Source organism: Phaseolus vulgaris, chromosome 2 (genome assembly GCF_000499845.2).
Source record: "Phaseolus vulgaris cultivar G19833 chromosome 2, P. vulgaris v2.0, whole genome shotgun sequence".
Lineage (NCBI taxonomy): Eukaryota > Viridiplantae > Streptophyta > Magnoliopsida > Fabales > Fabaceae > Phaseolus > Phaseolus vulgaris.
In genome coordinates this window covers 33,520,494-33,544,215 of record NC_023758.2, presented here as the reverse complement: position 1 = coordinate 33,544,215, position 23,722 = coordinate 33,520,494, and the positions used below count along the sequence as shown (strand labels likewise).

The following is a 23,722-nucleotide window of genomic DNA, read 5'->3' as shown; positions in this document are numbered from 1 at the left end:
TATTTCTAAAGTTCCGGATACAAGTAGTATGGATGATTTTATTGGTTCTTATATTCTTGAGCTAGTTTCCTCTGAGGAGAATATGATGTTGATTAAATGTCTTGACTTTTTGGAAATCAAGACTGCTGTTTTTAGTCTTAATGGTAATAATGCTCCTGGTCCTGATGGTTTTGGTGGTCTTTTCTATCATTCTTGCCGAGACATTATTGGGATAGATGTTTGCAATGCTGTTCAACAATTTTTTAAACAAAATTGGGTTCTCCCTGGAATGAACAATAATGTGGTATCTTTTATTCCTAAGATTCAGAGTGTCGACTCCATTAAAGATTATAGGCCAATTGTTGTTGCTAATTTCAAATTTAAGATTATTTCCAAGATACTAGCGGATAGGTTTGCGCTTGTGGCTGCTAGAATAATTTCTCCTAATCAATCGGGGTTTGTCCATGGGAGACAAATTCAGGATTGCATTGGTATTGCTTCTAAAGCTATTAACATGCTTTCTAAAAAGGTTAGAGGAGGGAATATGGCTTACAAAGTTGATATTCATAAATCCTTTGACACCCTGAGTTGAAAGTTTTTATTATTAGTTTTGACAAGCTTTGGTTTTCACCCCTCGTTTGTCGGTTGGATTAAATACAATTCTCCATTTATCTATGCTTTCTATCAGAATAAATGGTAGTTTGGTGGGTTTTTCTCCTTGCAATAGAGGTGTCAGACAAGGTGATATTTTATCTCCATTACTTTTCTGTCTTGTAGAGGAAGTTCTTAGTAGAGGTATCTCTAAGCTTGTGAATGATACATTTTTTTTACATATGGCTAGTCCGAAAGGTTATCTCACTCTCTCTCGTATTTTATATGTTGATGACATATTTGTTTTTTGTAGAGGGGATATTAAGTCTTTTAAAAATATGAGTATTTTTCTTAAAACATATGGTGATTTTTCTGGTCAATATATTAATAACTCTAACAGTAGTTTTTTCACCATGGATAATTCAACAAGATTTGTCACCAAAATTCAATGTATTCTTTCTTGTAGTCATGGTTGTTTGGCTTTCAATTATTTAGGCGCGCCTATCTTTGTTGGTGCTCCAAAGTGTTGGTTTCTTCAACCTTTGGGTGATAAAGTCAAATTGAAGCTAGCATCTTGGAAAGGTAAATCTCTTAGCATGATGGGTCATATTCAATTGGTCAATACAGTTATTATTGGATTTCTAGCCTATAGCTTTAATATGTATAAATGAATTGTTTTTCTTCTTAAGCAAGTTGAGCAGTGGTGTCAAAATTTTATTTGGACTGGTGATATTTTAAAAAAAGGCATAACTACCGTTAATTGGGCGACGATCTGTTCACCTCTTGACAATGGAGGTTTGAAGATTATTAACCTTCATGAAAATTATGCGTATCTTCTTAAGCTTGCTTGAAACTTTGCTTATAACAATAAGCCTTGGTCTTTGCTATTGAAAACCATGGTTCTTAAATCAAAATATGAGTTTAAAATGGTTTATAGATCCTCATCTCTTTGGCATGGAATTAAGCAGTTTTATTCTACTATACTTGATTATACTTCTTGGCTGTTGGTACAAGTGCTTTTATTAATTTATGGAATGATAAATGGTGTTCTACTACTTCTTTAACAAATATTGCAGGGTTATCTGATGGAGCTAGCATTCCAGATACAATATCTCAATTTTGGATAGGTTATGATTGGAATATTCCCCTATCTTTACAACGAATGCCTCATTTTTTTAATCATATCATGGTTAGGGAGGAACATGATATTCCTAATTGGATTCTAGATGAGTCTGGTCGTTTCACTCTTAATCGACTAGGAATTTTTTTTTGTAACTAGAAGTTCCTTGTGGTTGGGGTAAATTCATTTAGTCCTCTTCTATTTCGCCTTCCAAAACTCTAGTACTCTGGAAGGTTTTTCATGGGTGGCTTCCTACATATCAACATATTCAACATAAAGGTTTGCATATATGTTCTATGTGTACTCTTTGTGAAAAACATGAGGAATCTATTCAGCATTTATTTTTTAAATGTTCTAATGCATTGCATATTTGGAGTTGGGTTTGGAATTTTTTTTTTTACTTCTCCTTTCTCTAATAAGATTGATCTTTTTTCTTCTATTAAGAGTGATGGTAGTGAGAAATTCGTTTAAAGCTTCCATGAAGAATGATATGTTGGATTTCAATGTGATTAAGTTTTTTTTTTTTGTATTAATACTCGTAGTAGTAAAGTTCTTCGTCCTTTTCCTATTAGATGAGAGTTTCCTTCGCCAGGCTAGGTTAAATTAATACTGATGGAGCTGCTAGAGGGTATCCTGGTTTTTCTACTTGTGGAGGTATTTTTCGTGGGAGTATGAGAGGATTTATTGGTGTTTTCTTTGCGTTTCTTGAAGTTAAGTATGCTATTGTTGTTGAGTTTTATGGAGTTATACATGCTATGAAGGAAGCTCAAAAGATGGGGCTTACTAATGTCTAACTTGAATGTGATTTTGACTTGGTTTGTGTTGCGTTCACTACTAAGACTAATGTTCCGTGGATGCTTCGTAATCGATGGAATACTTGTCTTAATTACTGTGGAAAAATCAGGCTTAGGGTTACTCATATTTTTCGTGAAGGGAATGCGTGTGCTGATAAATTGACTAATTTAAGATTTATTCATAGAGAATAATTTCATTAGTATAACAGGCTTCTGTCTATTTTATGAATAGGTATAATGTGTCTATGTATCGTTTTTGTTAACATATGAGTTTTGGTCTAATTCCCCATATTTTTGTATTTTTTTTTATTTTAATAATATGTTTTTTATGTGATGACAAATGATTGTTGTTACTTGAGGTGTTAATATAGCTGAGATATCAAGTTGCATAGTGATGCCTAACATGAAAGTCTTTTATTAAAAAAATATATATATATAATTTGATAAATTCATTTTTTATTAAAAATTCCTTATTTTTATTTGAAAAAATTAACTTTTAATTTTCGTGTTTTTGTAATTTAAATTTTACTTAATATGTTATTTTAAAATAAAATAAAAGAGTAAAATATTACTTTATTAAAATATAAAAGTAAATATCAGTTATTAAAAACACAAAAACAATGTCTATTTAGAAATTAGATAAAATATTATATAAGATAAATAAATATGTATTTCAAAGTTAAAATTAAAGAATATGATTGTCATTCAACATCAGAGAAAAGTGGTATAATCTTTCCTTTATTATTTAAATTTCAAAATATAGCGCCTCTTATTGAATCTCATTGGCATGATTGTTTATGCCAATAATATTTTTTAATTAATTGAATCAATTTAATTGATAAAAAAAACTAATTAAAAACCAAATAATATTTTGACTTAAATAAACAAAATTCTAACTATATTAACTTATACTCTAAACAACACACTAAAAAAACAATTAAACAGTAAATAAAATTATAATTGACAGTAAATTAAAATACTTTAGAATACATAATATTTACTATATTTAGTGGAGTTTAAGTTAAATTAAGTGGCCAACATTAATGTTGATGTTAAAAGCTTATAAAACAACTTAGGTGTTAGGTTTTGTATCATGTTGTTTGAGAAAAGAAGACAAAAATATATATAATTGTTGACTTTTAGGTTTAAGCCTTGCATTCACTTTGAATGTAAATAATAAAGCATTTAGTTGATGATAACATGGACATTTAGTACAGCTACGGAAGAACTATAAAACTTGACATGACATGTATCTGATTTTATTATGAAATTGTTTGAAAACTGGTAGGAGTTTGCACAGTGAATTCCAACATTGAAACAGACCAAACACATTATTGGAGAAGGTAGGAGACAAATAATCATCTCCAACATAACACCACTTACCAACAACTCCCAATGCATATTCAAACAAACATACTTTACCCCAATCTCAAATATATAACACTTTTCTTTTTTAATATAAATATTATTCAGAATTTTTTATATAAGGAAATATATCATATACACAAATAAACAGTATATTTGAATTTTAAAGATAAAATATGTATTTGAATTAGTTTATGATACTTAGTTACCACTTTTTTAGGTTCGTATTAAAAACAAGAAAAAAATATTAAATGTATTTTAGAATAATGTAGTCCATCACTTCATATATTAAAATAAATGATTGTTGTGACATCATGTAAGGTTTGATGAAACAGATTTTTATTATTTTTTTTTAAGTTTTTTTTTCATTAAAAATAGGTTAACGTTGTTTAAAAAATATTATTTTTTAAAAATGGTAAATATTTCTTTAATTAAAATGTCAAAATAAATATTTATTTTATTAGTTTTAAATAATTATTTTTTAAACAAACTTTGTGTCAAGTTAACAAATCCAAGACTAAGTTAAGAAAAATATTGTTATTACCTTTATATAGGGAATAACAAAAGGTTGATTACTACTAACATTTTAGTTCTTAAACAAATAAAATGATCAACAACAATGTTAATGTTATTATATGGGTAAATAAATTTAATGTTTGGGTGAATGGATCAGTACACAAAGTCCACCACATTAAGATAGTAAGAGAACAATACGTGGAATTGGAGTAATTTTTTTATGAAATATTTGCAACACTAATAATAATAATAATATATTAGTTTTAAAATATTCATTGAATTCAAACAATAGATGTATAATACAACACGAGGATAATAACAAGACTAAAATCTTCTAACATTTAATTTATTGGCAACCTACTTTACTTTATTGCAATTAAAATTGGGAGCAAATTTTAATTTTAGATATTTAGATAAAAGAACATCATTAACTGCAGTAATGGCGGTGGTAATGGTTGAATATATGAAATATGTTTATATTAAAACATCCATTTTTAGTATGATCTTCCATTAAATAAATGAATATTTTATTCATAAAAATAGTAACATAGATATATGTTTGATATATTCAAAAGGAGATTGAAGGAAATAAAGTAGGAAACAGTTAGAAGAATTAGTTATTGAAAAGGGAAAATGAAATAAAGAAAAAAAATAGCATATGAAATGAATATTAGAAAAGGAGAGTAAAAAGAGAAAAAAGCGTGAAGATAACAGAAAAGAAGAAATAGAAGGGAAGATATAGCTATGGTTCTCCCGCCACATACACAGAAGATGCGAAGAAAGTGTATGAGAACTCAGCTTTAGCCCACACGTGTTCCCTCCCCCAGACCCTTCTCAATCTATCTCCGTATAACACTCTACATTATATTTCACCGTTACCTTCTATATATTATTATTATTATTATTATTGTTTTTTAATTTTCATCTTATTTATGCATTTATATATATATTAATACAATGTGCAGTTTTCTCTCTCTTTCTCTCTCGCTCTCGTTACCGCGAACTCGATCGGCATCGGCACCCACCCGAGGGGAAACGCGATTCCCTTTTCCCTTCGCTAAACGAACAAACTCTTTCCTTCAGGATTCCAAATCCATACCTGTAAGGTTTCTATTTTCCCCAATTTAGGGTTTCTCTCTCATTCCTCCTCTTCTATTTCTTCTTCTTCTTCTTCTACCTTCTGCTTTCTCCTTTCGGACGCAACTTTGCAAATTCCTTTCTTCTTATACTTCTTCTCCTCTAATATTATCACCATCTTCCTTTCCTGTCAATCCTCAGGCCTATCTGTTGACGAGACAAAAAAAGAAAAAAAGAAAAAAGAAAGAGAGAGTAGGGATTTCCTTTTGTATTTTTTGTTCTGTGGATAAATTCGATTCTGTTATTTGTCCTCTCATCGTATTCTAGCTGTTTTTTAAGACAAATTATTGTCAATTGGGTTATTCACAAGAAACTCTGTGAAGTTTTTGGTGCTTTGTTTTAGTTTGCCATCCGAAATCGAGGGTTTTCTTGTTAGATCTCAGCCAGGGCCACACTTTTTTTTTTGTTTTAATTTTTTGTGGTTTTCATATTTTTTTTTTCTTTTTCTTCTTGTTCTGGTGTTCTTCCTTTTCTGGGAAGGAAAAGAAAAAAAAAAGGACCTCGTGAAAAAAATTAGGGTTTGTTGATTGGTTTAGGGTTGTGTACATACATAGGTAGATAGATACATGCGATGGCGTTGAATTTCTCGCATCGACCGATTTTTTCTAAGGATAAATTGGTTTCGTCGATGAGGATGGGGATTCCGGAGAAGAGCGGTGTTGAGAATTGCTTTGACTACGGAAGAGATAGGGCTGGTGGTGGTGCGAGTCATGATGACATTGTCGATCTTTTGCCTTCGGATCCCTTCGGCATGGACATCAGCACCACCTTCACGGCCATCACTGGGTGGCTTGAGGATTTGGAGGTTGATTATGGTGGGTATAGAAGGGATGAGCTTGGGGCGAGTGATGAAAATTACCAGCTTTTTGCTGGGTTGAATTTCATTTGGAACAATGCTTTTAGGTTCCGTGCGTGTGTCGAGGAGAAGATAGAGGAGAATATAGGGTTTGGCGAGTGTAGTTCTCTGAGTGATGATGGAACTGCTGCTGCATCGAACAATTTTGGGGTTGGATCTGCTTCTGATGCTGATATGTCGGGTTTTCCCGCCACTAGCGGGTCGGGTGATGTTGTGAGACGAGGTGATGTTGTGAGACGGGATGATGAGCTTGGAGGAGGAGGTGGGGGTGATGAGTGTGGTCCTCACCCTGCCTTGAGTTTTTCTCTTGGTTATCTGGGGTTGTCTGATCTTCTTGTTGTGGAAAGAGTTTGTAAATCTCTGCATGCCACGGTTCATGATGATCCGCTTTTGTGGAGGAGTATCCACGTGGATCAGCCTTTGAATGAGAGGATAACTGATGATGTTCTTTTCCGATTGGCTAACAGGGCTCAAGGTAATCTTCAGTGCTTGAGCCTTGTTGAATGTACCAGGATAACTGATGATGGTTTGAGGCGAGTTCTTGAAACCAATACCAAATTAACCAAGGTGAACATCCATTGGCATACTGTGTTTGTGAATTTCATATTGAAACTTAAATTCATCTGAAGCTTTTCTATGTGGGTTTACTTGTGTAATTAATTGGGATCATGTCAGATGGTTTTGTTGTTTTATTTTAATTATTCGTTGAATGTTCCTTTTATACAGCAAGATGGTTAAAAAGTATCTTTGGGGAACTGGTGAAGTAATCATCATATAAAAGTCTTTTTTGAGTCTTATTAATGAACCTTTGCCGTGTTTGCTGTACACTTTGAATGTGGTTCTCGATAATTTTATTTATTGGATTTTTTTTACCCAAGGCACATGTTTGTTAGCAAGCCTCTTTTATATTTTATTTGACTGTATATGGTGCATGAGACATTTGGCCCTTTTCACCATCATTGCTTATTATTTTTAATATCCTTTTCTGTCCTCCATTACAGAAAATCAATTTGGGGTTATTTTGGAATTAGCTGTATACTTTATCAGTTATCGGTAGAGGCATATATGGATGCATGTAGGTGTGGGAAATGCTTTATTTTTGTCCTAACCAATTAAGCAGTTTATCCTTTGACCACAAAGGTATTCGTGTTTGTAATTTGCGGGTCTGTCCTGTCATTATTTTGGTTTGCTATTTTTATCCATTAGTAGAAATGTGCTATACATGTTTGAAGGAATTAAACCCCATATTTTCAAGGGAAGACATGAAATAAAACTTAATCATATAGCTGGGGCAAATTAATTGTTTAACTGTCAACTTTGATTCATTCAAGCTTATTTTAAAGGTTAGATGCATTCAGTTTAAATAATTCTCATGAATTTAATACATATCTAGTCTTTTTTTTCATTGTTGATGTTGTCATTGTTTAATGTATCATGTGATTTATTGTTGGTCTGCTTTATAATCTCTGCTTGTCACCTGTTATGGCACTAACTACCCTAAGCGTTAAATGCCTGATAGCTTCAGCCATATTTTTTTTTGTCCATATTTTATTATAAACGAAGTAAATTTTTCCCCAAAACTATGCAGTTGAGCGTTCCTGGATGTACAAGACTCAGTATTGAGGGTATTGTGGGTATGTTAAAAGCCTACAACTCTGTCGGTGCCCAAGGGGTGAATCATTTACACATAGGTGGTCTTTATGGTGTTACACAAAAGCATTTTGAAGAGTTGAGGTTCTTGTTGGGTGCTGATAACCAGCAGCAGATGCAGCAGTCTCACAAACCGCACTTCTATCGCAGGGGAAATTTGTATCTGTCCTGTTATGATGATCGAGCTATGGATATTGAAGTTTGTCCACGATGCCAGAATTTGAGGCTTGTATATGATTGTCCGGCAGAGAGTTGTCAAGGGATGGGACACACCCCTCAGATGTGCAGGGCATGCACTCTATGCATACCCCGGTGTAGTCAGTGTGGCCACTGTATCAATGACAGTGAATACGAGGAAACATTTTGTCTGGAGTTGCTTTGTTCTTCCTGTTCTAAGCAGCTAGTCAAATGTTCAGATGGAAAGGCTGGACCAGCTAAGTCAGTTATTATTCATGAACAAAGCTAGAGTTCGTGTCAAAGTCTTTTGAGAAAAAGTTTTCTGTGGAAGTCATATGAAGCATTCGTTGAATGCTGTAGAGTTCTTTGGCGTTCTTTGTAATTGGTCTCGGAGGTGGGATGCATTTGATGGGGGTTTTCCGTTCGTAGAGAAAGTGGAAAATGACTTCATTGTTGTGTTTCCGCAGCTACCGGAGTGTAACCTGCAGGAACGAAATTGATTACCATGATTATTGATCACGTATTGCACACTATGCATTTTCAATTATATTGTGATTATGAGGTTATGACGAGGGCTGCAATTGGGTGTTGTGCTTTGCGACGTTGCATTCGGATAACATTTGTGATTGGCTCTAATGCATAACCGGTTTGAACACTCTGATCTTTAGACTTCTGGTTATTTTTTCATTAGCTGTATTGATAAATTGACTCTTGCCAGGTCGTGGTGTACGTACAGTGTTTATTTTATTTTTTGCCATCCTTGGAGGAGAAAAATAAGGAAAGTGGTATTATGATGTCATTAAATCCACGCTTATGTCACTTTTAGCATTAGCTTGTACCAAATGAAATGCATTTACGGTGGACTTGAACTTGAAAATGAATGCTATTTATTATCTACTTGTATTTTCTGGGACAAATCTGTTTCTGTTCACTTATTTTTTCCGCCCAATATCGAAAGAAGTGTTTGTGGACATCTATTGACTCAGACACGTCGTTGAATGATTTGGTATTTTGATTTTAGGAAGTCTATCCTGTTGTGTAATAATAGTTTTAACATATTCCCTGTGATTAACTATTTTGCATAGTGTAGAATTTCTCCTAATATTACAGCTGCACATCCTGATTTATTCTTGGCTATGGAGGGATCCAAAAGTATAGGGATATTTTAACGGAGTAGTAAATATGCACCATCTGGTTATAGAAGAGTACGTTTGTCCTCCTAGAAGAGAAACAAAAAAAACCCTCCCTAGTCTCCCATTTTGTTTTTTAGCTTTAGGTACACTTTGTTAACATTGTTTGAACAGATAAAAGACTGCTCTGGCCCTGTCTTTCTTGATACCTGTGAAAGATGTTTGAGAGCGCTCATACTTTTTGCCTAAAATGATTGCATTAAACAAATGTGAAGAAACAGAAATGTTGTTGCTTACACATTTCTGCTACGGCAGTCTACGTTACACCAAGAACATGGATGTCTTGGTAGCCAGCAATGTTGGCCATTTAGCGTAGACTGGCTTCCTAAGAAAGTAAATCTTTGCTGCTTGGTCAAAATTAGGAAGATGCTACTTTTCAAGCATAAGAAAACTTGGACAGCAAGGTATTACATTTTTAAAAGGCTGCTTGCTTTCTGTTGCTCTGTGTATTGGACAAACCAAGGCATGGCATAGATGAAAAGGTGTGGTAAAAGTCATTCAAAACCCATAAGTTACGTTTTTGTTGCCTTGTCTTGGTTTTAAGCTTTTGGGAGGATTACCACGAGTGTGCTTGCTTTCTCGTTCAAACCACCTAAAACCCCATCGGCATTCAGAAGTTAACTCGAATTTTGGTCAGAAACTTTCTTACACGTAGAAGCAACATTTTGTTATTTATGCATTGAAATATAGGCATATAAAACAAACAAACATCAAGAGTTAATTTTCATCAGACTTGAATTGAGGATTCCAATCATAAGAATTTGATTTGAGATATAATGTATGAATCGAGAAGGAAACCAAATATTCAAGAAAACTAAACACAATTGGATGGAAGCAAGGAGCACCACTTGAACTTGGAAGCTTCATGTTCTTTCTCCAAGATAAACACTAATGTTGTATTGTCACTTTATCTCCGAGAATTAAGATAAAACTCTTAGAAATGAACTCACTTAGATTGTCGCATTCTCAAACTAATATTTATATATACTTTTTTATAAAAAAATTTCATGTTAGACATCACATTCTACCTAGACATCACATTCTACTTGACATCTCAGCTAGACTGACACCTCAAGTAACAACAATCATTTGCTATCACATGAAAAAAATATTATTAAAAAAAAATAAGAAATACATATTTTATGGGGGATTAGATCAAAATTCATATGTTAACAAAAACGATACATAAGTATACTATACATATTAATAAAGAATTCTAATAACAAACTAGATGGAAGGCTATTATAACAATGAAAGGATTTTCTATGAATAAATCCTAAATTAGTCAACTTATGAGCACACATTCTCTTTACGAAAAATATGAGTAATTCTAAGCCTGATTTTTTCACAGTAATTAAGACAATTATTTCATCAATTACGAAGCATCTAAGGAACATTTGTCCTAGCAGTAAATGCAACACAAACCAAGGCAAAGTCACATTCTAGCTAGACATTAGTAAGTTCGAACTTTTGAGCTTCCTCCAAAGTATATATAACTTCATAAAATTCAGCAACTAAAGCAGTCTGAATGTTAATAAACGTAGAGAAAGCTCCAATAAACTCCCTCATACTCCCACGGAAAATACCTCCACAAGTGGCAAGACCTGGATAACCCCTAACAACCCCATCAGTGTTAATTTTAATCTAGCTTGGTGAAGGAAACTTTCATCTAACAGGAAGAGGACGGAGAACTTTACTAGTACGAGTATTAATACCAAAAAACTTCCTCATACGCAATAGCATCTAAATAGAAAAAATTATCACACCAAGCATAATTAGTTTAACCAAAGGACTACCATCACTCTTAATAAAATAAAGAAGATCATCCTTATTAGAAAAATGAGAAGTAGGAAAAATCTGCTCCAAACAAACAAAGCATTAGGGCATTCAAAAAATAAATGATAAATAGATTCCTCATGCTTTTCACAAAGCGTACACATTGAACAAATATGGAGACCTTTATTTTGAATATGTTGATCTGTAGGAAGTCGCTCATGAAAAACTTTTCAAAAGACAAGAGTTTTTTAGGGTGGGATATTTGAAGACCAAATAAATTTACCCCAACCATAGAGAACTCCTGGTTCCAAGAAAAAAAGTCCTAGTCGATTTAAGAGTGAGCTGACCAGACTCATCTAGATCCAATTAGGAACATCCTAATCCACCCTAACCATTATATGACTAAAAAGATGAGGCACCTGTTGTAAAGACAACGAAATATTCCAATTATGACCTATCCAAACTGAGAAACTGTATCTAGAATGCTAATATCATCAGATAATCCTGCAATATGTGCTAAAGGAGTAGTAGAACACCATTTATCATTCCAAAAATTAATAAAAGAACCTGTACCAACGGTCCAAGAAGTATAATCAAGTATAGTAGAATAAAACTGCTTAATTCCAGGCCAAAAAGAAGAGGATCTATAAACCATTTTAAACTCGTATTTTGATTTAAGAACATTGGCTTTCAAGAGCAAAGACCAAGATTTGTTGCTATAAGCAAAGTTCCAAAAAAGCTTAAGAAGATATGCATTATTTTCATGGTGCAGGTTAATAATCTTCAAACCTCCATTCTCAAGGGGAGAACAAATCGTAGTCCAATTAATAGTAGATATGCCTTTCTTCATAATATCTCAGTCCATATAAAATTTTGACACCACTGCTCAACTTGCTTAAGAAGAGAAACAGACCATTTATACAAATTAAAGTTATATGATTCCCGTAATCACTGTATTGACCAATTGAATCTGACCCATCATGTTAAGAGATTTACCTTTCCAAGATGCTAGCTTTAATTTGACTTTATCCGCCAAAGGTTGCAGAAAACGAATCTTTGGAGCATCAACAAAGATAGACACTCCTAAATAATTGAAAGGCAAACAACCATGACTACAAAAAAGAATACGTTGAATTTTGGTGACAAATTTGGTAGAATTATCCATGGTGAAAAAACTACTCTTAGAATTGTTAACATATTGATCCGAGAAATCACCATATGTTTTAAGAAAAGTATTCAAATTTCTAAGAGACTTATTATCCGCCCTACAGAAAACAAAAATTTCATCAGCATATAAAACATGGGAGGGAGTGAGAAAACCTTGCGAACCAACCATATGTAGAATCTTTTTATCATTCACAAGCTTAGAAAGACCTCTACTGAGAAATTTCTCCTCAAGACAGAAAATTAGAGGAGAAAAGGGATCACCTTGTCTAACCCTTCTACTACAAGGAAAGAAACCCACTAGACTGCCATTTATTCTGATAGAAAACATAGCAGACCGAAGAATAATACTAATTCAATCGACAAACGAGGGGTAAAAACCAAAGCGTGTCAAAACTAATAATAAAAACTTCCAACTCAGAGTATCAAAGGCTTTATGAATATCAACTTTGTATGCCACATTACCTCCCCAAACCTTTTTAGAGAGCATGTTAATAGCCTCTAAAGCAATACTAATACAATCCTGAATCTATCTCCCCTGCACAAACCCATACTGATTAGAAAAAATTATTCTGGTAGCCACAAGAGCAAGTCGATCTGCCAAAATCTTGGAAATAATCTTAAACTTAAAATTAGTAACGACTATTGGCTTGTAATCTTTGATGGATTCAACACCCTGAAACTTAGGAATAAGAGATACCACATTACTGTTCATTCCAGAGAGAACCCAGTTTTGCTTAAAAAACTGTTGGACAACATTGCAAACATTTGTCCTAATAATATCCCAATAGAAAACACCACCAAAACCATCGGAACTAGGAGCACTATTACCATTAAAATTAAAAATAACATTCTTGATTTCCAAAAAATTAGGAAATTTCATCAACATCATATTCTCCTAAGAGGAAACCAGATTAGGAACATAAGTACCAATAAAATCTTCCATATTACATATATCCTGATCATGAGAAATAGACTCAGCATAAAGAGTTTTATAAAAGTCCAAAATATGTTTCTCAATGATTTTAGGATCCTCAACAACCACATTATCAATCTGTAAACGAAGAATTCCACCAGAATTATTTCACCTTTTAACCACAGCATGGAAAAAAAAGTAATATTTTTATCCCCATTTTTAAACCAAAGCATCTTAGCTCTTTCTTTCCAAAACAACTATTGACAGCAAAGAGCATGATCAAGCTCCTCCTTAGCTATCTTTTCTTCACAGAGAAGCCTATCAATATCAGACATACTAGAATTCTCTAAATTCTGTTGAATACCAAGGAGGAGACCTTGTGATGTGATTCCACTAGCTTAGAAGAGAAAGGTTCTTCACCTTCTTAGGAATCACTTTGAGTTGGACATTATAGAGGCACTTTTCTTAGAGTTAGATCATTGTTCTAAGACAAGAACTCACCAAAAACTAGTACCAAATCCCAAACTCATTTGGATGAACCAATTTTAGTCAAATTGAACCGAACAAAAGAGTAAGAAAAGCAAAGGAACAAGATGAATGGACTGAAATATAAAACTGCCGAACCAAAACTCATAAAAAAAACAGCAAGAACACCAAACCAAAACTCAAGAACACAAGCTAACAAAAACAATAGAAAGAGAAGAAAGGAAGGAGAAGAGAGTGCTCATGAAGATGGAAGAATGTTGGATGATCTCGCCACTAGAAGTGTGGAATGCTCCTAGATGAGAGTGATGCCGCCACTTGAGGACTCCAATGATCCATCAAGATAAGACTAGAGAAGAAGGCTCAAAGCTCTCCAAAGTTCACTCAAAATTTGAGTAGAGTTTTCTTAGATTAATTCCAATCTGAATTTTACAAAGGAAGCACCTCTATTTATAGCCTAAGGTGCTGAAAAATAGGTGGGAAATTTCAAATAAACTCATTTGAAATTCCCACAAAAAACAAGTCACATGGGAGGTGTGACCTTTTTCTACTATGACACCTTCCAAAAACTACACCTACACCACTCTCCTAAGTCACATGGACAATGTGACTTTATTTTACATTTTCACACACCTTTATTTAATAACCACACCTCCTAAAACTATACAAGAGTATTTCAAAGCTTGGCCTTGCCCCTCATGGGATGGACTTGGACTCTTTGGGCTTTGGCCTTCTTGGGCTTGGGCTTGGGCTTTGGGCTTGGGCCTCATCTTTATTTTATGTCTTCTTTTAATTTTGAGAAGACTAGAAGGAAGAACTTCAAATGTGAGGGTGGATGTCCTCTTCCTCCATTAATAAAAGCCTCCTTTATTTGATTCTCATCACCTTGCTTAAGAATAACTGCATTGTGAACATTACAAAAAGAGTTTTTATTCCAATTACGAAGCTCAGTTTTCAACCTTTTTAACTTATGTTGCAAAAAAGAACATAGGACACCCAACAACCTTATTATTCCAAGAGTCATGAATAAGCTTCAGACATGAACTGTCCTGAACCCATATAGAAAAGAAACAAAAATTGCTAACCTTCTTCAAAGAATTACTGGCAAGGCTAGCAAGAATAGGGAAATGGTCAGAACAATTTCTAACTAGAACCTGATAAGAACATGAATCTCATTCATCCAGACATACTCCGTTACATAAAGTCCTATCCAGTCTTCTATGAATTCTATGCAACCCTCTTCTTCCATTGCACCAAGTATAACCAGATCCAGTAAAAGGCATATAAGTAAGATTATTAGTATTAATCCAATCAAGGAAATCATTACAAGAAACCTGATTAGGAGCCACCCCCCCCCCCCCCCTTTACATTCACTCGTCGATAGCACAACATTAAAATCTCCCAAAATACACCAAGTCCCTATGAAGGAACCAAGATCCCTCCACAAAAACCGTTTAGCCAAGTATGTGTTAGCACTATAAACACTTGCAAAGCTAAAACATTTATCGTGCAGATGGCAAGATACAAAAATAAACTGATCATTTACCGAGAAATTTTGGACCAGATTAGGGACCGACAAACACCAAAGCTTTGCAAACTTATTAACAATAGGACACGTAGCCACCAAATGCATATTAACATATTTGAAAAGGACTTCAAAAGCATCAGTGTACGACACCATTGGTTCAACAAGAAAAACTAGAAGGGGTTTATGTAGTTTAAGTAAACTAAGCAACATCTCCACAGTTTTGTGGTTTCCCAGTTCTCTAACGTTCCAGAAAAAAGAAGAGACTTTCATTTCGACGTTATAATGAGAATTGTCTTAGTAGTTTTTTCAGCTTTACCATTCCCCTTGGGTGGTCTCCCGGGTTTCTTTTAGTATGAACTATCTCCTCCCCGATATCATTGGCATCCTCCTCCATTTCATTAGGATTAGTCCAAAATTTTGACCCAATATCATTTTCAACAGTGATATGGTCAGAATTAAATTCAACAATGGTTGTAGACGTACCAATATAAGGATCACCTCCCACATCTGTAGTTTCCAAACCCTCAAGAGAGGAAAAGTGATTTTGTAGGACCAACGACGAGGATGGTACAGTCACAATTGCTGACATGTGATGACCATCCATAGGAATAGTGAATGGTGTTTTAGAAACTACAAGTGAAGTAGTCTTATAAAGAGATGGATCTCCCACAGGAGGTGATACCTCCACATGAAGATCCTGAATAGGAGCTTGAGACTTTGAGCCCTTGCCTTTGCATAACAATAGGTAACATTCCTTGTTCTGGAAAATTCGAAGTATGGGTGGATAACCCTTTCTTGGATTCGTGATCTGAGGCATCCTTAAAAGGAGGCATATCAGAAAAATCATCCTCTAGTCCTCTTGGTTTATCAGAAGCAAGGTGACCTAAGGGTGACCCTGCATTAGCCTCACCAAGAACAACAAAGTTTGAATTATCTGTGGGGCCTTCCACGAGCTTCGGTTGCAGATCTTTCTTCCGATATTCTTGACGTTGTTTAGGAGCCATAATCCTCCCCTTATCTGGTTCATCGAAAATTATCTTCTGAGAAGATTTTTGTTGAGGCCCAGGAACATGACCATAATCATGTATGACCCGACACTGAGCAAGCTCATGTCCTATCATCTTATAATGAGAGCAAAAAGAAGGTAGTCATTCATATTCCACACCAACCACAAAAATGTAGTTCGAATGTTCAATCAAGAGGTGATCGAGAATAGGGGACAACATATCAATATCTACCAACATTCTAGCAAACATACCCCTCTTCTTTCTCATAGTATTCTCATCCAAAGACAAAGGAGTACCAAGACCTTTGATGATGGAAAAAATCGCCCTTGATCTCCAATACTCTAAAGGCAACCTATATAGTCAAACTCAAGCTTGAGTTTTGGTACTCTTCATAGTAGCTGGAATAAAGTAAAAAGTCTCAAGAAACCTAGAGATAACTTCAAGGAACCAATCCCGAGGGCCCATCGCATGTCTTCTAAGGAAGCGAACTCAAACTCATAGAAACCCTTCTTGATAGGAATTGCTTTCCACGGTCCAAGAGCCTTCTACATCGGCTGCAATTTTTTAGTTAAGTCCAAGTGTGTAAGGGGTTTACCCCCCTTAGAAAGAATAACTCGACCATGAAGATGGGTCTTGCAATCCTCAAGTCCAGCCAAGTAATCTGTCTCATCTATCCGGACCACAATCATGTCTCCCTTAATACAAGGAGTGGGTAATTCGGACAAAGGAATATCACATGTAGTTCCCAAAGCCTGAGCAAAAGTTTTCCTTTGGCTAGGCTTATCATATACCGTCTTTGCAGGAGATATTTCACAATCCTTCAAACAAGCCCATGGGATAAGGAAACCCTTAGAACCCCGCGTTATTCCAAAAGTCACTACTCACCACACCACCACAACTCCAAATCTTGAGTATACCACAATTTTTATAAAAGTCTTGACTTTACCACAAATTTTGATAAAAATCTTGACTTTACCAAAAAAATTTATAAAAATCTTGACTTCACCACAAATTTTGATAAGAATCTTGACTTTACTACACATTTTGATAAAAATCTTAACTTTACCGCAAAGTTTTATAAAAATCTTGACTTCACCATAAATTAGAAGTGGCTACAAGAAAAAGGTGGAAACTTTGTGTGCAATAGGAGTTCCAAGAAGAAACACCTTTATAAAGAAAAAGATTTAAGGAAAGAATACACCTTGTACACAAATGTAGAGAGTCGTCACGCTACCACTAGTGTCTTGGCAGACTATCGCGTTGTCATCGACCAACATCCACGATCCTTGTGTCACCACCGTCCACCATCAAGTTGGAGAATGAACAATCATCCACATAAACCCTACCCGCGCCAAATCCCTTTGGAAGAGAGAGAACAAAGCAAAAAAGCACTAATTTTCATATATGAAAAAGTGATTTGTACAAATAAGCAAGATGATTATTTATAGTTTCAATCGTGCTAAAATTAAAATGCAATTGTTAAATCAAATATAAATATTAATCTTAATAAAAAAGAAAAGGAAATTTGAGATTCAAAATTTAAATTTTAAATTCTTTTGTCAAGCTTGGCCAAGATTTGTAAAAGACATGATACATGCCTTAGTTAGTTATATTTTTCTTGTTCCTTTGTAACACACGTTTTTATTGTCTTCTTTTCAAATTGCATCAATCTTTATTGTGACTTGGATGCTTCCATTAATAAGTTACATCCAAATAAATCTTAGACTAGAAATATTATTTGTACCTAAAAATGACAATTAATAGACACTAATAAGAAATACAAATAAATAAAATGAAGATCATTTTGGTGATCAAGATCATCTCATCTTGTTTTGTCATACTTCTAGTTACTTTTCTAGGAATAGTGTGTTTCCAAAATACGGTGACATTTTTAAAATTAAAACAAGTAAATAGACGGTGGTTCATGATACAATCGCTGTATATTCCAATTATAAAGAGAATAGATGACGGTTGTGGGGTGGAACCACCATCTATCAGTTTTATAAAGTCATTGTATATTCCAATACGCTTAGGTATAAATGGCGGTTTTACCTAAGAATCGCCATTTATACTTCCGTTATTTATCCTAATTTGAAGCGCATCACTTACACTTTCGTTCTTTGCATTTTCATATTGTCTTCTTTGCAGCTTCAACGTCTCTTTGCATTCTTCCTCTTTACATTATTCCCTTGTAAGTTCTTCATTCACACTCATTGCTCATTCCATTTGGTTCATTGTTCAAGGTTCTCATTGCTTTCGTTTTGCCTTCATTCTCTCACTGTTGCCACTACCGTTGGTGCTGCCATCATCGCACCTTTCTTTTATTCTTTTGTTGTCATTGCCGCTTCCCTTCACCAACGTCGTTGTAGGTTGGTGTTTTTAATATTTTTTAATATATTTTTTTAGTATTTATATTAATTTGTATATTTTAGTATTTATTATAATTTGTATATTATAGCATTTATGTTAATATGTATTTATTATTAATTCATATTATGTTAATTGTTAGGTTATAATAGAATTATTAATTTGTTAGATTGTAATTAGAGTAATATTATTTAGTATTTATAATTAATTTAATGACTTTTAATTAGATTTTGTAATTAGACTATAAATATTTTATTGATTTTTAATTAATATTTTTTATTAAATTGTATGTATGATTAAATTTGTTAATTTTATATTACATGTATATTTATAATTCTTTGATACGTCTTGGTATTGAGTTTGGGGGTGTTCGACTCTTGACAATTTTTTCTCATATGAGAGACCCTTAGTTTTCCGTTTGAGATTTAATACATGTATTTGTCTATTACTTCTTCAATTGTAATTTTTTTTAAAAGAATAGGAGGTTGTAGTGACAATAGTTGTATTGAGTCTTGAATTATCTAGGTGGACAATTTGATAAGAACAATTACTTTTTATTAGTTTAGTAGTATGTAACTTGTAATTGACATGCAATATATTTACGTAATTTTGGTTCATAACATTTCATTTTGTTCTTTAAGTGCATATTTGATGATTGTGGAGATTTCGTGTCACCAATTTCATTTCGTGCCACCTGAAGACCAATGTGAAATGATGTCGAAGTTTCGTTAAATATAAGAAATATTGATTAAATTTATGTACTATTAAATTATAATAAAAGTGAATCTCTCGAATAGGATAGGTTCATACCTATAATAAAAAAAAGTGAGATTTCACACGAATTAGTGAACACCTCAATGACCGAAGATAATATATAGAGATTGGATTAACCCAGTTCGCATAAGTGATGAATATGAAAGATAAGTGATGAATATGAAAGATGAGTCACTACCTTACATAACGTGCTTCTCCCCTGATGTGGTGAAGGTGACGGTGAACAAAGTATGAGTTGCTGATGCTCGTGTTTCACTACCTACAGATGAGGTAACTATTGTGGTCGAGGGAGTTAAGACATTCATAGTCTGGCCTAGACACCTCGTTCGAATTATTCCAGAATCCCAATAAGAATTTAATTTTATTATATTAATTTATATTTATGTATTATATCTAATTTAATACAAATGTTCTTTATTTTATAGAAACCTCGTCGAAAACCAAATCCGCAAAGAAACTTCTAGTCATTGACGATCCTATAACTTCTTTATTATCAGCTACTAAGGTTATTGGTACAAACCCACTAGAGGTTCCATGGGATGATACTTATTTTTGGAAGAAACATTGACATTCCCTGTACATATACATGTTAAATGTGTTAGAATTTGTAGCTCGAAAGGAGCTCAATATAACCATTGTTCAATTTTTTATGGTGTAAGTATATTTCACCTATATTTTAATTTACTTTATTATTAAATTATTATTGATTATGTTTAAATTAATAACTTGTAAGTATCTATCTGGAGTTTCTATTAATGAAAGGAATCAAGATGTTTATGGATTCTTTGATATGTATTTCATTAATCCAATTTGAGCAAAGAAAGTTGAAACTCAATCATACATCACCAACACTTTGATTGAAGAGTGAAAAAATATATATATCTTTGTCCTTATATTAATGAATAACCCTAAACATAATTAGGAGAATAGAAGGTGGTAGAAAACACTAATGGAGACAGCCGTCAAGGAGAAACATCCTGGATCTTCTTTTCTAACTTTCCATGCTTGTAATGGCCAACATGAGTGGCTAATTTGATGATTTGGGATTGGGAATAATCTATTCAAACTCTTATGTATTAAGGTGATATTTAAATATAATATTATGTTTTTGATTGAAAATTGGTATTGTCATTTTATTCGTAAGGCTTGTTTACCATGATTTTGATCCCTATATTTGACTGAAAAGTACTTTTAAGTTTCTGATCTAAATGATAATGCTTAACATATTTGAATACTAGGAATAGATTTGAAATGTTAATTGCTATCAAAATTTAATTATAATGATAAAGATTTTTTATAAATATGTGAGGAATAAATATTTAGAAGACTCTTTTAATAATTTTATATGCGAGAAATCGATATAAATGAATTTTATATGAGCATCAATATCAAGGATAGAATATTATTATGCTTTTCAAAATAAAAACGAGTAAAATTGGTATTATCATTTTATTTGTAAGGCTTGTTTACCATGATTTTGATCCCTATATTTGACTGAAAAGTACTTTTAAGTTTCTGACCTAAATGATAATGCTTAACATATTTGAATGCTAGGAATAGATTTGAAATGTTAATTGATATCAAAATTTAATCATAAGGATAAATAGTTTTTATAAATATGCGAGGAATAGATATTTAGGAGACTCTTTTAATAATTTTATATGCGAGAAATCGATATAAATGAATTTTATATGAGCATCAATATCAAGGATAAAATATTATTATGCTTTTCAAAATAAAAAAGAGTAAGAAGGATGAACCTCAATCCCAATTTTCCCAATTGAATAAAAAAAACTCTTTGCTTTATTTTCACAATGTCTATACCTTTTTCTGAGACGGTGTATAACCATATTTTATTTTCATTATACATTGCGGTTGTAAAAAGAATTTTCGTCCAAATGTGACTTGTAAATGACAATTTTGGAACCATTGTTTATACTCCAAAGGTATTACTACATACTGCGGTTACAAATGTCAAATTGCTAAAGAAACCGTTGTCTATGAATTTTTTTGCACTAGTGTTTAAATATATCTGTCCTTATTTTATTGAGTTTTTGTGCTTTCTTTTTCTAGTAGAAAACCAAATCCACTTGACCTAGTCTTTTTGCCAAAAGATTGGTTCAGCAAATGATGGTTTTTCCGCTTCTTCTCTGAATTGCATCTCAAGAAATGTCTATGTGAAATTATTTTTCGTTTAAAAAATATTTTGCAGAACTTAATTATAATTACATCATTTTTTGAAAAAGGATTTCAAAAACCTAAAGATCTGTGTACAAATGTTGTTAGCTTTGAAGGGCACTGTCTACAAATGGTGTTTAGTTTTACAACAGGCGCCAAAGACAGTACCTATAACTTCTCCCTCCAGTTTAGGCACCAAACCTCACAAAAGAACCAACACATGAAAGACAGTAATAATGTTTGGGATGCAAAATGAATCAATAGCTTAACCAATTACTTGTGAGCTTGAATTAACTAAAAAATTCAATATGGCCTGCAACTTCTCTGCATAAGAGCTTTGTTTCACTAGCCAACTTTATGCTTTTTGCAATTGCTAATCCTGTCTTGTTGTGTGTAGATGCAGGCTTATATGATTTCACCTCTTCTTCACGTCCCAACAGTAGAACTTCCCTCGCTGGAATCACATTTTCCCACCAAAACTCACGTAGAATCTCATGTATCAAGTTCCAATACTCACGCTCCCTCCGCACGCGAAATATAGTGCTTCCATTTGGCATCCAGCAATACAAATCAACCCACTCACAATCCATTATCTCCATCTGCCCTTGCACTTGAGGCATGTAGTAAAAAGGAATGGTTGACCAAGGCAAGCCAGCCTCAGGTTTGCCCTTGTTATAAGGGCACTTAACTTCTAATAGTCCACCATCTGGAGAGCACCCAAGAACCCCATCAGGGGAGGCACCAAGCCAATCATAAGACTGCTTCGAATGAACTGCAAACCCCATTGAGCCCACTTCATTACCTGTGATTTTTTTATATTGCTCTATAGCTACTGCTTCATTGACTGTTCCCCATGCCATGGCGCTATTCCTAGAAACTTCCATGATTTGTGCCTCTGAAGCAAACACTTTCTCCTGCCACAACTCAAGGCGACGGCTCCCTTTCCAGAAGCCTAACGCAGTACTGAATGTGCTAGTAGTAAGCCTGTCCTTGCGAAGGGCAAACCACTCCTCTGACCTTTGGGGGACATTGGCTGTCCCAAGGTTGGAAGCCAACACTTGAAATGGAGAGGATTGGACAATGATAGGGTCAAGTATAGAAGTAAATGGTGAGGCACATATGGAAAATTTTCTCAAGACTCTGTTTGCATGCTTTCTCTTGGGATATGGTGATGTTGTCCGGAGAACGCCACTGAATCTAATCATACTGTAACAACTTGTTGCTGACATTGTCATCTCCATTCATTCCAAATTTCTCAGCACAAGGTACCTAACACAAATCAGTTGACAATAGCCAACAAGTGAGTGAAGTATGTGAAAACATATTTCTCTAGGATCAACTTTCTCCATAAACATTTGTAGAAGAAGAAAATAAAAAGTAAAATAAATTGAACTTCCCCAATAGTTAAAATCCTCTTAAGTATCTCAATTTTTGGACAAGTTAAATGATATAACTCTATAAAATTTGAAGCACATAATTCGATTTTAGACTGATTAGAAAAGTTTGAGTTTAATTTGTTCTACCTTCCCAAGTTCAAAATAGGAACAACACAGTCCACTGGAAACACTATCTGTTGTTTTCAGACTCATACCCGCATTCTCACGGACACGACACAGAATAACACAATAGAAATGCCAAAACATAACCCAAAGTCTGCTCAACTGAATGCACTATGATTTTCCGAAACAAGAACACGTTTGCTAAGGTTGTCCTAAAAACCGAAGTATAAAGAAAACGTTGTTCTGATTTATAATTCAATAATTCAGATATAATTACACTCTCAAACCGACCTACCTAATTCGCTTAAAATCCTGAACCATCGAAAGCACGAGCATGATAGTGGAGAAAACTCTAGTTCAGACTTCACTTTAAGAAGCAGAATCAGATAATGGAAGACCTAAAGAAGTCAAAGACGGAAGAAACAACAAAGATAATAACGAAGATATATTTGTGACATGTAAACACACTCAAAAAGATTTCGAGGATGCTAACGAAAACCTAATGCAAAAGAAGAGTACCTGGTATTAGTCGAAGTTAGAAATGGTAGGAATGATTTGCATAGGAATAGAGTTTTGTTCAGCTGCGAGCGACGACAGCCAATTGCGACAAAATTATATGAACGAACCAAGTCCCAAACAACGAATTACAGGCTTC

The 23,722-nt window shown here is 33.8% G+C and overlaps 2 protein-coding genes across 5 annotated transcripts; one reads left to right on the top strand and one right to left on the bottom strand.

The window, feature by feature from the left end:
* Positions 1 to 5,077: 5,077 nt before the first annotated feature.
* LOC137811581 (F-box protein SKIP14) lies at positions 5,078 to 9,102 on the top strand. The gene is made up of 2 exons (XM_068613373.1): positions 5,078 to 6,925; positions 7,947 to 9,102. Exons 1-2 carry the CDS (start codon positions 6,074 to 6,076, stop codon positions 8,472 to 8,474), a joined length of 1,380 nt encoding a protein of 459 aa, XP_068469474.1. The 5' UTR covers positions 5,078 to 6,073; the 3' UTR covers positions 8,475 to 9,102.
* Positions 9,103 to 21,657: 12,555 nt separating this feature from the next.
* On the bottom strand, positions 21,658 to 23,722 carry LOC137811579 (uncharacterized). 4 transcript variants are annotated; one of them, XM_068613369.1, is made up of 3 exons: positions 23,587 to 23,715; positions 23,363 to 23,465; positions 21,658 to 22,837 (listed from the first exon to the last, which is right to left on the bottom strand). In XM_068613369.1, the coding sequence occupies exon 3, from the start codon at positions 22,807 to 22,809 to the stop codon at positions 21,859 to 21,861; it is 951 nt and encodes a 316-aa protein (XP_068469470.1). In that variant the 5' UTR covers positions 22,810 to 22,837; positions 23,363 to 23,465; positions 23,587 to 23,715; the 3' UTR covers positions 21,658 to 21,858. The 4 variants fall into 4 exon arrangements, with proteins under 4 accessions (XP_068469470.1, XP_068469473.1, XP_068469472.1 ...); XM_068613372.1 differs by having other exon boundaries at positions 23,363 to 23,429; positions 23,587 to 23,680; XM_068613371.1 differs by having other exon boundaries at positions 23,363 to 23,434; positions 23,587 to 23,651.